This window comes from Eretmochelys imbricata, chromosome 15, assembly GCF_965152235.1.
Source record: "Eretmochelys imbricata isolate rEreImb1 chromosome 15, rEreImb1.hap1, whole genome shotgun sequence".
Taxonomy (NCBI): domain Eukaryota; kingdom Metazoa; phylum Chordata; order Testudines; family Cheloniidae; genus Eretmochelys; species Eretmochelys imbricata.
Window position 1 is genome coordinate 22809542 of NC_135586.1, and position 16976 is coordinate 22826517.

General features: G+C 45.5%; 1 protein-coding gene across 1 annotated transcript in view; it reads right to left on the reverse strand.

Annotated features, from left to right (window-relative positions):
- Nucleotides 1-16976, reverse strand: part of TMEM132C (transmembrane protein 132C) — a 207863-nt gene that overhangs the window by 12128 nt on the left and 178759 nt on the right. Inside the window, exon 6 of the mRNA XM_077835356.1 lies at nt 134-339. Coding sequence (XP_077691482.1) covers nt 134-339 — 206 coding nt within the window. The remainder of the gene's footprint in view (nt 1-133; nt 340-16976) is intronic.

A 16976-nucleotide genomic window follows, 5' to 3' on the forward strand; every position in this document is an offset into this window, starting at 1 on the left:
CCTGGGGGGGGGGGCGGGGGAAGTTGGGATCCAGATACAACCTCTGTACTGTGAGCTGTTCTTCCTGGGGTTAAAATCAGCTCCATTCATTGCAAGAAAATGCTTGATATATATATCAAGTGACTAAACCCACCTCTTATTGGAGACAATGGGGACTCTCCAGCCTTTTATTTGGCTTAGCTCCGTGTCCGAAATATCAATCTGAAGAGGCAGGCGTGGAACCCAGACTGTGATTTGCAGAGGGGCGCTCAGATATTGGTATGTGAAATTCACTACCGCATCCACCTGGCCTTTCATTTCTTTGCCATTGACAAACACATAGTCACATCTGTCAGAAACCTAAAGGAGAGGAAGGTAAGGGGAAAAGAGAGAGAGAGAAAAAGAAGGTAATAGCTGCAACAAAGCAGGCTCACAGTGGAAACCTGGCATCTGAAAAACAAAAACAAACAAAAAAGGCTCCCTTCTCCTTACGCATGTTAATGATGGCGTTTTACAATGGAACCAGCTGAACACAAAAATCCTCCACCGGCTCAGGAGGCATAATTATGCTGGAGATGCCTAAAGACTGGATACGATTTCTGAAGCTGCTGGCTGAGTTTTCTATTTGTTATTCAATGAGCCACTAGCTGATCACATCTCTATGGAATTTATAATGAGAGGCTCCTTCACAACATGGCCAAAAGAAACCTAACAGCCCCAAACTGGGCTAGTTGGATGCAGGCAGTAAATATAAATCTCTATCCCAACCAGAGTTTTCACCTTTAGTCTGGTGTGACACTGTTTAGTGTCACACATCAGTCCGAGGATGAAGTTTGCTCTGGAGTGGATTTCACATGGAGAAAGGAAACAAAAACATACTCATTTCCTCTGAAATAAACATTATCTGTTTATGAATGTTTACATTTTGATTAAAGCCATAAAGTAATTCTAAACACTGCAGTAGATTTATCATTAACATGTAAATACTGTCCTGAAATATAAGCAAGCATTAGCATAGTCATGTAAGAGTTATACCAGTAATCACTTCTTTAATCAATGTTGTAATTTACAGACCATTGAGTTTTCTCATTTATTACCTTACTGAGTACTAGTGGGATGGAATAGAATCCCTCCAGAATATATAAATCATTAAGAGGGATGCAGATAGTATGAAGTGGCTCGGTGTGATAAAGTCATTGTCAAATCTATTCCTAAAGGTGTCATAAACGTCTGGGGAAATCTTGCGGCACATTAATCATACATTAAGTGGCTAGCAATGGGAGCTGTTGCATTACTAAATGAGCTGGCATGTCTGCAGAAATTACAAGTAAACCCAACAGATATCTTCAATTCACATGCTTTCTCCCTCCCCTTCAGAAACCTATTTCATCTTCCATAATGAAAGTCATTAGCACTGGTAGTGGCCCTCCCACCTGAACATCTATTTATATCATCATCTGCTCCCTTTGATTTTGTCTTTCCCCATACCACTTTATTCAAAGGATGCTTATCACATGGAATAGCTCAAGTCCCCAAGCTAATCAAACGGATGGGTGCCCTCTATGACCATGGATAAACCCAAGGGCTAGATATGCTAAGCTGTTCCCAGTTATACAGCACATGTCCAATCTGTATCCTCTGGTAGTTTAGGCATTGCTCACTTTCTGGTGTATTAGTCAGGAGAAATATTTCAAGGGAAGACCTCAGAGAACCTAATCCGAGCACAGTTTCATGAACTGATGCAATACTATCTAGTACAATACAGGACCCACCTGTTTGTTTAGCCTTTTTGCCTCATGTTATCCAAGTTATGTTTAATGGCCATAAGGGGGGAAACGTTCCCTTATTTCACACAGATGGACAGTGTGTCCTGTTTTAATATATGTTACATAGGAGTGTGGTCTGTAATTTACAAAAGGGATGACATTTTCATATTAGTTTGTATATGACTATATCTGATTTCATAATATCTCACACGTGCTTCAATGACATATGTACTACTTATATATGATTCACATGAAAGTGCAACAGATTTTTGTTCCAGATGGTTACTCTTGCTTTTCATGGTCCTGTTAACGGTGACACTTTCCCCCCTCTCTATAGAGTTATGACATCAGGCATCACAATCCATCATAAAAAGGAGGATTTATTAAAGACAACCACAACCATTACAGATAGGCTTCTACACAGCTTCAGTTCCAGCTTTGTCATCTTTGTTTGCCCAGCACCCATTCTGCCTGGAGCTCTATACAGCACACAGAGACAGTAGCTACTGAATAATATACTACAAGTAAATAGATCATTGCACATGGTCTATTGCTCTGAACATAAAACTGGGAGCAACAAAGTCCTTGTTTCTAATCATGGCTCTGACCTGGGTTCTAATCTCTGATGCCCTGTGTGGTCTCAGGCAAGTCACTTTAACTCTATGTTTCCCCCATCCTCAGAATGGGGATAGCAATATTTATGTACCTGTTGGGGTCCTATGAGCCTTAGGGCTTGTCTATGCGTGGAGGGAATGCGCTTTACAGGCGTGTAATTTTTAAAATGCACTAATGTATTGTGCATTTATTGGTCCATGTAGACCCTGCTGGGGCATTTAGACATAGTGCTGTTTGAAGCAGTTCTACATTAAAGCGTATGAGGGGACCTTAAGTGTGCACCAGCAGGGTCTACATGGACCCATTAATGTGCAACTCATTCGTGCGCTTTAGAAATCACCCCCATAGAGTGCATGACCCCTCCGTGTAGTGAGCGGCTGTGACTCAGGTAGGAAGCTGCATGCTGCCTGGGTTCCAGTCCCACTGCGCCAAATGTCTGCTATGAAACTGTGTTTCGCGGAGCAAAGTGGGAAGTTAGCGCTCCATGGGGAGGAATCCCAGCTTCTGCGGAGTTAGGAGCCTTTACATCGGAGCCTTCCTTTAATCGCTCTGCTGCCACCGCCCTTTTCTTCCTTCAGCAGCGACTGGCCCCCGTGCTGCAGCGAGGAACCTGCGGGGAATTTAGGCAGCTTGGCGCCGCAATAACTCCCACTCTGATATCTATGGGCTAGCAGGGGATGGTGATATCTGATGCCTCCCCTATGCTCTCCTCCTCTCTGGCAGGCGACTTTCATAGGTATATTCTGTTTCGGGACGGCAGCTGGTTGACTCTACAGAGCCTCTGTGATATACTCACAGTGAGGGACATCTGTATGCGGATCAAAGGTTTGTGATAAAACGTTCACCTTCAGGCTGACCCAGGTGTCCTGGACATAGAGCGATGATTTAATAATAGCAGAAGCAAAACACTGTCGGGAACCGAACCAATTTGTCTGTCAGGGAAAAACAACAACAATAGCAGCAAATCCTCAATCTGTAAATGCTTCTGGGCTGATGTCCAACCTCCAGCTTTCCTCGCAACGCTGCTGTAGACCCGCATAGGCCCACTAGGAACAAATGGCGAAACAAATGTATCTAGCCTCGCATCTTAAGGAAGCAGCTACTGTAGCTACCGAGCTGCTGTTAATAATTGATGCAGGTTAATATTTATTACTGGGTATGCATCAGCCAGAGTGCCAGGCCTTTATGACTTGCATTGAGGGGAAAAAAAAAAAAGTCTTTTCACCAAGTCTAAGCATCCTTACCATCCCTTACACATGCTTTCTTTGGCTCCTATATTCCCAATACAGTGGGGGGCAAGTCCCAAGCTACCAACTGTCAGTGAAAGTATTTTTGACTATTTCACTTTCATGCCGCTATCCTTCTTGGGGCTGCCTGGATTGCTTTTGAAGTGGATTCACACACAGGAAAGCACAGGGTGGTAGGGATGTTTCCCAAGCTAGTGTCTCAGAGCAGGTGAAAGGGAGAAGAGGGTGGTACCTCGGCGCCCAATTCATAAGGCACACCTCGTCATCTGCACATGCATAAGAATAAGACACTGGCTCCCTGAAAATGCCCCATTAAAATCGTTCTCGGTCTGCAGCTTTGGTAATCACAAAATCCTGGGTCAGCTGAGTACGGAAGGGTAAGCAAACTGAGATGGTTTCCTCCTTCCTTCTCTCACCTAACCATGGTCTAAAAAAAAAAAAAAAGAAAAAAGAAATAAAAAGGCTTTCCCAGCTTCAGTGAGCAAATCCAGATCTAAATCCAAATACACTGATTCCTGCCAGGATTTAGCATAGCCTAGCGTCTCCCTGTTTAACCAGCACCTAACCCAAAACAGTGGGTTCCTTACTGGAGGAACAAGGGGACTGCTAACCATTACTGACTCACCTAGGAACGGACTACTTTAGATCCCATCAGAATAGCTGGAAATCAGATCCCAGTCATCTTACTTTTTTGGATGGGTTCAAACTGGTCTTCTGGTCATTGTTCTGCACAGGCATGAGGTAAATTCAGTGCTTTCCCCATGAAGATATGCATGGCTACGTCTACACTGCGAGCTAGGGGGGTGATTCCCAGCTCGTGTAGACATACTTGGGCTAGCTCTCATTGAGACAGCGGGCTAAAAATAAAAGCGTATCTGCAGTGGCACAGGCAGCAGCTGCGGCAGGTCCAGGCAGGTTTTGTCAGAGACCAGGGCATGGGTGGTTAGGCCTAGTGGTTACAGCAGGAGCAGGGGCCCAGGGTCAGAGCCAGGGGTTAGAACCGAGGACCGGAACCGGAGCCGAGGGTCAGACCTGGGTTACAGGGCGCGAGGCACAGCAGGAGCAGGCCTGGGAACAAGCAGGGGCTAGTGCAGCCAGGGGCAATGCTTTGCGCAGCTGCTGGCCTAATGCTGCTGCTGGGCTTCAGAGCATGCCTGTTGGCTCCTCCAGCCAATCGGGAGGGCTGGCCAGCTGGGTGATTTTGCTGCAAGCCAAGCGTGAGTCAGCTGCGTGTCCTCTGGTGCTCACTAGGGAGCTAGCTAGACACAGGCTCAGGGCTGGCAAGCCCTAATTCCTGATAAGTTTGTACTCGGGATGGCTAGCTTTGACCTAGCTAGCTCGAGTTAGCAAGCCAGGGCAGCACCGGACTTCAGCAGGGACTGTACAAGCCCGCCCCAGACTCTGGGTATATTCTCAGGTGGCTAGCCTGCGCAGACATCTGTGCTCCCGCAGCAAGGCGAGGTCAGGTATGTTTATGCATGCTGTAGTCACTCCTCTAATCCCCTGATTGGCATAGTGAGAGGGAAGTTCTAGTCTATTTTTTGTCCTGTGGTATCTGAGCACCTTCCAGAACTACATTAAGCAATGTGACTAGCACCAGGGGTGGCCAGCCTGAGCCTGAGAAGGAGCCAGAATATTGCCAAAGAGCCAGTAATACATCAGCTCCTTACCCCCGCCATGCCCCCGCAGCTCCTCCCGCCCACCGGCAGCCCTGCTGATCCACGCCCCTCTGTTCCCGCATCTCCCGATCAGCTATTTCATGGCATGCAGGAGGCTGGCGGGGGGGGAGGGAGGAGAAGAAGCGAGGGCATGGCAGGCTCAGGGGAGGGGGCGGGGTATAGCAGAGCCAGGGATTGAGCAGTGAGTACCCCCCAGCACATTGGAAAGTTGGCACCTATAGCTCCAGTCCCAGAGTCGGTGTCTGTACAAGGAGCTGCATATTAACTTCTGAAGAGCCGCATGTGGCTCCGGGTGGCCACCCCTGGACTAGCACCTGTCACCTCTGATTCTGGTCCACAATAATTCATTGAGCCCATGACAGAAGTTGAGATGCTGGAGACTCTGTCTGTGTGAACAGGTGATATTATTCCCTCCCACCCACCCCTTCCAGTGTTCACATTTTTCACCATGAAAACATTTTCCCTTTGAAACGTCCTTTTCTCTTTTGCATCTAAAAAGGTGAGATGATGATGAAGAGAGCTCCTGCTTAGCCATCACCTTTATGCAAATGATCTGCTCCACTCGGTGTAGCGGATCAGCGAAAAGTTTTTCATTTTAAGGAGCTCTCTGATGCCATTTCAGCAGTTTCCTTCCTTATTAAAGTTGGCATTACAGCTACTTTTCCCTAGTTATTTTTCTAACTTTGCTTTAGACCAAAAAGACAAAAAGTGAGAGAAGAAAAGCCAGGGCTAAGCAAAATTTCTGAGATGCTTCCTTTCTCTTTGCTTTATATTTTTGTGCTCCCTTCTAACAAAGGCCACTTAGACTCCAAGTGGCTTGGATGGTTTCATCCTGTGATAAACCACATTTTAAGTGAACTGGCAGCCTGGAACAGAAACATCAAATCATCCCCCAAGAGCATGACCTGCGGCCGCTTGGAGAACTGCGCTGTAAGTACCCTGGAACTTTGCGATTTGGGAGGGAATGTGAGCTCCCTGCTAATAAAGCAGAAACAGAACTTGGTTGCAATGAATATAAAGGGGGCTGTAATGAATATGAGGGCCCTGGACACAGACAAGACCCCATATTTCTCCCTTGCCTGCAGACTGAAGCTGTTATCCTGCAGTGAGCTCTGTGGCAGGGTGAAGGCCTTTCATAGCATAGACTGCCTCGTGTCCTCACGCAGAGTCTCACTACCTTCTGACCAGGATTCAGCAATCATGGAAGGGAACGCTGCCTCCACCACGAAGAGGGAGGTGCCAGGGAGGACCGTCTTGGGGATTTGACTTCTGTTGCAGATTCCTAGAGCCCTGCAAATCTGTGGACCCTGTTTGCGGATCGCAGATGGATGCGAATACAAATTTTGTATCCGCACAGGGCTCTGCAAATTCCTGAGCAATTTACATTAAGATACAGTTCGGCACAGACACCTCGCAAGGCAAATTTTGTATCAAACGGAAGCCAAGACTCTTAGGCTTTGAAAGACAGTTGGAATCAAAAACTGATCTGCCCCATTTCAGGTCTGTGTAACCCAGATGCCGAAAGAATGACTTGTAAAAGGCATGGAAATTAATGAGATGTACAGACTCTTTTACCCTCATGTAAGCTTTTTCACACTTCCCATGGGCTTTCGCCTCTGGAAACAGGCTTTAAATTTGGCCCACACTGGCAGGGCTCTAAAGGACAAGGGGTTAAAAAAGAAGGAGAGCAGCTTTTAATATGGCATTTGTAAAAGTTTCTGAGCACCACCAGTTCGCAAGGTACCAGTCCAGTTCCTGGTGTACATCACAAAGTCTGTCTGGCTTAGCCTTAATTAGGCAGTCTGCAAGCTATAAAGCCCTGGAACTAGAAGTGTAAAGAACAGAAATGTCTCATTATGATAGCTGTAGGTGTCCTGCCTGCGTCCATTAACCTACTGGACCTGGGAAGGCTTCCTGCTACTGAAGATATATTAAAAAAAAAAAAAACCCACAGGAGATACATTTTAAACTCTAGTTCTTGTCAGTTGCCTTCCAGACTGTCTGGCTCTCATAACTAGAAAGTAGGATCTGCCAGAACTAGAATTCAGTAAGCACATATTAGAAGCTTAGCTGGTGACAGGCTGCTGAATGCACTAGGTCTTTAGCATCCAGAAAGCTAGGTGTGCATCCTGATTAGATCACAAATGAAAAGAGTTTGACAGATATCCAGAGAATTCATTACCAAGATCAATGCAAGCTGGTAATACATAATAACGCTTTCCATTTACAGCATGGTGTCCTTCAAATGATTTATAACACCCTTGCAAAGCAGGATACTACTATTATCCCTGTTCTATGGGTTGGTAAACTGAGGCAGGGAGACACAACTAACGAAAAGTTGCTTGTAATTTTGGCGGCCAAATTTTAGACATCATTGGCAGGAATCAGAGTTTTGTGTGCTCAGCACCCCTCATCTGGTCTTAGGTGTCTAAAACTGGGCAGCTAAACATGAGGCCACTCAAAATTAGAAGCACTTCAAAAAAACGTCACCTAAGTGATGTAGCCAAGGCCACAGCGAATCAGTAGCAGACCTGGAAATACACCTTGAAAGTTCGGAGTCCCAGTTCACTGCTCTAACAGCTAGACTATACTGCCTCATTATTTTCTAGATTATCTCCTCTCTCTATTGAACTTTAGACAAAGACACGAATTACATGGCCCTAACCTAACTCTGGTTTCAATGCTCCGTGCTGGATGAACCCTTTGATGTTCTGAATATCATTTGATGACAGCACAGGCCACCAGACAATCTGATTCACTTCAGGATAAGTCACAGAATAAAGCCCAGGCTTCAACAGCAGGAACGTTGCTCGACTGGACAGAGATGCATCAGCAGCACAGTGTGAAATAGCCTCCAGAGTCCTAACCTGCATTCTGTTCCTGACACCGGCTTCCCCCACTGTCACTCACACTTTTAATAGGAGAGAGAAAAAGAAGCGTGTGTTTCTGACAGGAGACCATATGTCACAGAGCATGGTTTTCTCCTATTCCTGCCTCTCACCCGATCTGTTCTTAGTGATGCAAGAACGCCTGTGACATGTTGGGTGATGGCCTCATAGAGTGAAGAAGCCACAGGTGCAGTGTTGAACAACTTGAGCCCACGGCCAAGTTTTTCTTAACAAGGCACAGTGCAGATGGATTCCTCCTTTTTAGTGAGTTCCAAACCAGATTGTGCTGTCTTGTCAGGCTTCTGGCAAGGTGCTTGAGTATTTAAGGGAAGTTCTCCAATGAATGTCTCTCAAAGTTTCCACTATGGCTTCATGAAGCTTATATTTCCTCTGCTGCCTGCATAAACTAATTACTCATAAAACATGGTAAAAGGTTTTGAAATAAATGAATATACACTTTGTTTATGATGATGGGTTCTGCAGTACTTGAGCAGTACCTCTTCATGCAAGTAGTTGCATTATAGCCAATAAGACTACTCACGTGACTGAATGCCACTCAAACTAAGGGTTGCAGATCCAGGTCCTAAGATTTGTAAGTGACCGACAGTCTTCCAGGCCCCTCAGAACTTACTACTTTGGAGCCTCTTCCACCCTCAATGCCACATGAAGTCAGTTCTTCTCTTGGCCCAGGAAGACAGTACACAGCTTCCTTCAGATGCCATCAAAACTGCTGCTGAGTCAGTCACTGAGATCACTTCGGAGGATGCTGTATTCACATTGACCCCAGTCTCTGCCAGCGGGAAAACCAAACTCAAATCCCACACCTCAGCCCTACGTGGCAGAACGCTGCAGTGTCTGGTTGTCAGAGATTAAAATGTTCAATGGGATCTCCTATCAGAGAGGGTCACTATTATTTTTCATGAACTCAATTCAACTCCTATCAGTCAATGGTAAGTCTTTTACTTTGACTTCAGTGGGAGTTGGATCAGTCCTGGAATCACTGCATCTAATCATTCAAGTTTATATTTTTACATTCATCCATCTGCTCTTGGGAAATTCCCTGTCAGGATGAAAAATGACTGCCTCGGCCCATTGTAAGATGAAAGGAGGCACATGAGCTTCCAAGATCTGTGTAGAAAAGGGGAACAAACTAAATGCTGCCTGAACACAACTGTGGTGCCATGGAGGGCAAGACTCAAGACACTTTGGCCCCATTTTTAGGCTTCATCCTACAAAGTGAAGCACACAGATGCAGGAATCATACCATATGCATCATTTTAGAGATCCTGGACCTTATGTTTTGGTGTTTAAAATAAGCATTTGCCTGTTACTGTGAGAACAATTTAAATGTTAAGAAAGTTTTGTAAAAAATATTGTAATGAAGAGAAATGTTTTTATTTTTTAAAAATTTAGAATAATTGAAAACACTTGTAGTATAAAGAATAAAGGATAGCAACATTTAGCAATTATATAGCACTTTTCATTTATAGATCTGATAGCTTTTACCAAAGTATCATTACCCTTATTTTCAGAAGGAGAAATTGAAGCACACACAGCTAAAGTGATCTGACCGAAGTCACTCCTGGAAATATGGAACGGCAGTATCGAATATGGAAGACTCCAACCCTTATGGAAAAGTCCTATAGTAGTGGTTTTCAAACTGAGGTCTGCAGACTATGTCTAAGGGGTCTGCGAAAGGTTATCGTTACCATAGAACAGTGGTTTTCAACCTGTGGTCTACAGACCCTGGGGTATCCACAGACTATGTCTAATATTTCCAAAGAGATCCACACCTCCATCTGAAAAATTTTAGGTGTCCGCAAATGAAAAAATGTTGAAAACCACTTCCCCATAGAATTTAACAGACAATGATAACACTTCTATAGACTTTTTAAACTATCCTTTAGAATTTAATAAAGTTTTATGTCCTGCTACAGAATGTTGTTATCATCTAACGGAAGGAGATAATTCTCTACTACGTTCTATAGGTCTGAGAGTAAATTCCATACCACTCTATAGGTTTCATTCATATGAAATGGGATTTTCACATAAGTGTGATTCTGCACCAAATCCACCTTACATCCTGCTAGCTGTTCCATGAGTCCCCACCCCCAAGTAGGAATTCCAAGATTGGGCCCATGATTCTGAGGAGCAGACACCAGACTCTTGGAAAAAGGGAGATGTCTGCTGAAGAATAGATCCGTTTATTTCTAGGAGTGTGTTGTGTCTGGAACAAGGGAAAGGTTCAATACTGAGAATGGATACTGGTCAGTGGAGAATTAAATAAGGTTCATTTGAAACATATGCTTTCATACTAAAAAGAGTGCATCTGAGAAGAGCTAAAGCTTCAGATTTGAGCTGATCCATAATCCCCAGAAACACATTCACAGCCTTTTAATGCTGCATTCAACGGGTCTTTAAAAATGAATCAACAACCAGAAGAGTTGATAACTGGTAGCGTGGCCCACTGACTTCAGTTGGAGTTGTGGGTGTTCATTGACTCTGAAAATGAGGCCACAAGCTCCTCCCATACGGAAGGCACGAAAGATGTAAGGGCGATAACCGAGACTTAACATTCACAGGACCCTAGCGGTTATAGATGGAAAAGTCCTATTTGATCATTCTACAAACAAGAACGAGACGGAGAATGCTTGCTTTTCTCACAAGCACCCACTTCTAAAACAGACTCAAAATAGTTAGAGACAGTAACTGTTCCTAACCTAGAAAGGATAATTAGAGAATTGGGCAATTATTATATTTTAATGACTTATTTGAGCCAACATTCTGCCCTTCTTACAGGTTCCCTCTGTAGCTCTAAATGGGAAAGCAGTCTGTGCTGTAACGTTGCAGTGTGCCTGTACACAACTGCCATGCTCTACACGTAAAATGGCTTCCTTCCCTGGGATCGTCCTCGGGAAACATTCCCAAAAGGTCCCCCCCCCGCTCTCCGGCTGGTAATAGCTCACCTTACCTGATCACTCTCGTTACAGTGTGCATGGTCACACCCATTGTTTCCTGTTCTCTGTGTATATAAAATCTCCCCACTGTATTTTCCACTGCATGCATCGGATGAAGTGGGCTGTAGCTCAAATAAATGGGTTAGTCTCTAAGGTGCCACAAGTCCTCCTGTTCTTTTTGCGAAGACAGACTAACCCGGCTGCTCCTCTGAAACCATTCCCAATGACCTGCACGAATTACTTCAGGATTAGGCCTTTAGAACGGAAGGCGCTGAGAATCTTGAGAGATCAGGGTCATCATTTATGAAGCAATTTAGAACCCTTTCATTTGGACGGTTCTGCATATTCCACACTATCATCAGAATCAACAAAACTACCTATAAACCTCTCAAAGGTTTGAACTCTCAAACTCGCAGTGTGTTTCTTATGGAAAGGGCCGTACATTCCCTAATCTCATTACAAAGATGGCTGGCAGCTCTGCAGTGCAGAACATTTAACTCACCGTATCTCATTCGCTATGACAGACTGAAGAGAGCAGAGAGGTCACTGATGGCCAGCTGAGACTGCAGGGCATGTATTTGCTCTCAAGTGACCAGCATGTTGGAGCTGAACTGCATTCTCTCTAAGCCACATGAACTCTCCGAAGCCAGCATTAGCAAACAAAACAAAATCTGTCTTGTGCTGTGCACTCTAGAGTCAAACCATTTTGGAAAAGGGTGCAAATGCAAAGCGATTGGTCCTGCTCGCTAGGGATACGACAGACTATACAGAAAGTGAATGAGAGTCTCTTGCATGGCAGCGCGGGGTCACTGAGGTGAGCACAGAGACTGTTCCTTGCTTTAAACTAAAGAGTGGTCCCAATCACATCTGCTAACTTGAATGGGAACTGCCACATTGTTTGCTGCTTTGTAACTTTACAAAAGTCTTCAATGATTTACACCTCTCCCTTGGGTCACTTGACTCAAATGACAGATTCACAACCGTGCTGACAGCTTGTTTCCTCACAGTGTAATTTTAAAAGAGCATATGATTTTAAGCCCATGGGGGAAATGGGGGGGGGGAAAGAGAGGAGGGAAAATGAGGGTAAATATAAGGGATCCTTAACTGTAGCATCATCAGTGGAGACTCAACAGCACAGTACATAAAAGTTTGGAGAAAGTGGTGGAGCCTCTGAACAAATCTGTTATCCTTCCCCTGCTACAAAGGCTGGGGTCTAGGTAGGTCTCGATTTTGGAGCTTTGAAGTTGACTTTGGAGCACTTACTGTAGGTGTTGTTACTATTACTGTTGTAGGTGTTACTGCCATTTCGCTTTGAGTGTTCATTTATGATGTACAGGTTTTCTATAACGACACCACCATTAGTGAGCAGAATGAATCCACGAGATGACATGGAGAGAACTCCGTAATGATATGGTCCAGTGTTTCTTTGGGTGTCCAGAAGGTCTTTGCATATTATGGGTTGCTGATGTACTTAAAACTTTCACTATTGACTTCCAGGATCTCATATTAAACCAATTGTTAAACAAATTGGTTAAATATAGAATTATAGAATATCAGGGTTGGAAGGGACCTCAGGAGATCATCTAGTCCAACCCCCTGCTCAAAGCAGGACCGATCCCCAATTAAATCATCCCAGCCAGGGCATTGTCAAGCCTGACCTTAAAAACTTCTAAGAAAGGAGATTCCACCACCTCCCTAGGTAATGCATTCTAGTGCTTCACCACCCTCCTAGTGAAAAAGTTTTTCCTAATATCCAACCTAAACCTCCCCCACCGCAACTTGAGACCATTACTCCTTGTTCTGTCATCTGCTACCACTGAGAACAGTCTAGATCCATCCTCTTTGGAACCCCCTTTCAGGTAGTTGAAAGCAGCTATCAAATCCCCTCTCATTCTTCTCTTCCGCAGACTAAACAATCCCAGTTCCCTCAGCCTCTCCTCATAAGTCATGTGTTCCAGTCCCCTAATCATTTTTGTTGCCCTCCGCTGGACTCTTTCAATTTTTCCACATCCTTCTTGTAGTGTGGGGCCCAAAACTGGACCCAGTACTACAGATGAGGCCTCACCAATGTCTAATAGAGGGGAACGATCACGTCCCTCGATCTGCTGGCAACGCCCCTACATATACATCCCAAAATGCCATTGGCCTTCTTGGCAACAAGGGCACACTGTTGACTCATATCCAGTTTCTCGTCCACTGTCACCCCTAGGTCCTTTTCTGCAGAACTGCTGCTGAGCCATTCGGTCCCTAGTCTGTAGCGGTGCATGGGATTCTTCCGTCCTAAGTGCAGGACTCTGCACTTGTCTTTGTTGAACCTCATCAGATGTCTTTTGGCCCAATCCTCTAATTTGTCTAGGGCCCTCTGTATCCTATCCCTGCACTCCAGTGTATCGACCTCTCCTCCCAGTTTAGTGTCATCGGCAAACTTGCTGAGGGTGCAATCCATACCATCCTCCAGATCATTTCTGAAGATATTGAAAAAAACTGGCCCCAGGACTGACCCTTGGGGCACTCCACTTGATACCGGCTGCCAACTAGACATGGAGCCATTGATCACTACCCGTTGAGCCCGACAATCTAGCCAACTTTCTATCCACCCTATATTCCATTCATCCAGCCCATATTTCTTTAACTTGCTGGCAAGAATACTGTGGGAGACCGTGTCAAAAGCTTTGCTAAAGTCAAGGAACACCATGTCCACTGCTTTCCCCTCATCCACAGAGCCAGTTATCATAGAAGGCAATTAGATTAGTCAGACATGACTTGCCCTTGCTGAATCCATGCTGACTGTTCCTGATCACTTTCCTCTCCTCTAAGTGCTTCAGAATTGATTCCTTGAGGACCTGCTCCATGATTTTTCCAGGGACTGAGGTGAGGCTGACTGGCCTGTAGTTCCCAGGATCCTCCTCCTTCCCTTTTTTAAAGATGGGCACTACATTAGCCTTTTTCCAGTCGTTTGGGACTTCCCCCGATCGCCATGAGTTTTCAAAGATAATCGCCAATGGCTCTGCAATCACATCCGCCAACTCCTTTAGTGCTCTCGGACGCAGCGCATCCGGCCCCATGGACTTGTGCTCGGCCAGCTTTTCTAAATAGTCCCGAACCACTTCTTTCTCCACAGAGGGCTGGTCACCTCCTCCCCATGCTGTGCTGCTCAGTGCAGCAGTCTGGGAGCTGACCTTGTTCGTGAAGACAGAGGCAAAAAAAGCATCGAGTACATTAGCCTTTTCCACATCCTCTGTCACTAGGTTGCATCCCTCATTCAGTAAGGGGCCCACACGTTCCTTGACTTTCTTCTTGTTGCTAACATGCCTGAAGAAAAACCCTTCTTGTTACTCTTAACATCTCTTGCTAGCTGCAACTCCAGGTGTGATTTGGCCTTCCTGATTTCACTCCTGCATGCCCGAGCAATATTTTTATACTCTTCCCTGGTCATTTGTCCAATCTTCCACTTCTTGTAAGCTTCTTTTTTGTGTTTAAGATCAGCAAGGATTTCACTGTTAAGCCAAGCTGGTCGCCTGCCATATTTACTATTCTTTCTACACATCTGGATGGTTTGTCCCTGTAACCTCAATAAGGATTCTTTAAAATACAGACAGCTCTCCTGGACTCCTTTCCCCCTCGTGTTATTTTCCCAGGGGATCCTGCCCATCAGTTCCCTGAGGGAGTCAAAATCTGCTTTTCTGAAGTCCAGGGTCCGTATTCTGTTTGCTCTCCTTTCTTCCCTGTGTCAGGATCCTGAACTCGACCATCTCATGGTCACTGCCTCCCAGGTTCCCATCCACTTTTGCTTCCCCTACTAATTCTTCCCGGTTTGTGAACAGCAGGTCAAGAAGAGCTCTGCCCCTAGTTGGTTCCTCCAGCACTTGCACCAGGAAATTGTCCCCTACACTTTCCAAAAACTTCCTGGATTGTTTGTGCACCGCTGTATTGCTCTCCCAGCAGATATCAGGGTGATTGAAGTCTCCCATGAGAACCAGGGCCTGCGATCTAGTAACTTCCGTGAGTTGCCAAAAGAAAGCCTCATCCTCCTCATCCCCTTGGTCCGATGGTCTATAACAGACTCCCACCATGACATCACCCTTGTTGCTCACACTTCTAAACTTAATCCAGAGACTCTCAGGTTTTTCTGCAGTTTCATACTTGAGCTCTGAGCAGTCATACTGCTCCCTTACATACAGTGCAACTCCCCCACCTTTTCTGCCCTGTCTGTCCTTCCTGAACAGTTTATATCCATCCATGACAGTACTCCAGTCATGTGAGTTATCCCACCAAGTCTCTGTTACTCCAATCACATCATAATTCCTTGACTGTGCCAGGACTTCCAGTTCTCCCTGCTTGTTTCCCAGGCTTCTTGCATTTGTGTATAGGCACTTGAGATAACTCGCTGATCTTTCTCAGTATGAGGCAGGAGCCCTGCCCTCTCGCACGCTCCTGCTCGTGCTTCCTCCCGGTATCCCACTTCCCCACTTACCTCAGGGCTTTGGTCTCCTTCCCCCGGTGAACCTAGTTTAAAGATGTCCTCACTAGATTAGCCAGCCTGCTTGCGAAGATGCTCTTCCCTCTCTTTGTTAGGTGGGGCCCGTCTCTGCCTAGCACTCCTCCTTCTTGGAACACCATCCCATGGTCAAAGAATCCAAAGCCTTCTCTCCGACACCACCTGCGTAGCCATTCATTGACTTCCATGATTTGACGGTCTCTACCCAGGCCTTTTCCTTCCACGGGGAGGATGGACGAGAACACCACTTGCACCTCAAACTCCTTTATCCTTCTTCCCAGAGCCACGTAGTCTGCAGTGATCCGCTTAAGGTCATTCTTGGCAGTATCATTGGTGCCCACGTGGAGAAGCAGGAAGGGGTAGCGATCCGAGGGCTTGATGAGTCTCGGCAGTCTCTCCATCACATCGTGAATCCTAGATCCTGGCAAGCAGCAGACTTCTCGGTTTTCCCGGTCGGGGCGGCAGATAGATGACTCAATCCCCCTGAGGAGAGAGTCCCTGACCACCACCACCCGCCTCCTTCTCTTGGGAGCGGTGGTTGTGGAACCCCCAACCCTAGGACAGTGCATCTCGTGCCTTCCAATCTGCGGAGTCTCCTTCTGTTCCCTTTCCTCAGATGTATCATCTAGTCCACTCTCCACATTAGTACCTGTGGAGAGAACATGAAAACGGTTACTTACCTGTATCTGCATTGCTGGTACATGGACTCTCCCCTTTCTTCTTCTGGAGGTCACATGCTGCCAAATTTCTTCATCGTCCTCCTGTCCCCGCAGTGCAGCCTCTGGATAATAACAGAGGCTGATGCTTGGAGACTTGTGTTTATACGCTAGGCTCCTGCTTTCTCACATTCTTCTGTTTCCTTTCTCTCTGTCTCTCTAATAATATAATTTCTTCTATAAAAGCTCAGCAGCATGTTGGCATTTTTTTGGATCTGCATCAGAAGAAAGTCTGCAGGAAGGCCCAGTTTTCTGCCATTCTGCTGTGCTGATGTATATTGATTCAATTAAATTATGAGACACTTAAAAGTAGGGAAGAAATATTTTCTATTTGCAGTTCTGTTCTAAATACGACACGGCACATCAGATTTGCTAGGAGAAAAGCATGAGAGTAATGGCACTTTAGACCAGCAAAGCAGAAGGATTCCCATGCTGCGTTATTTATTATTTGTTTTTAGAGTTTTTCATTTGCACCTGAATCACAAGAACACACCCTATTAGTAGAGGAAGGAAGAAGTCTCCATGAAGAAGGATGGTGTCATGGTCAAGGCACTGACTGGGGACTCAGAAATTTGGGTTCTATTCTTGAGTCTGCCACAGACTCTCTCCCAAAACTTGGGAAAGTCATTTC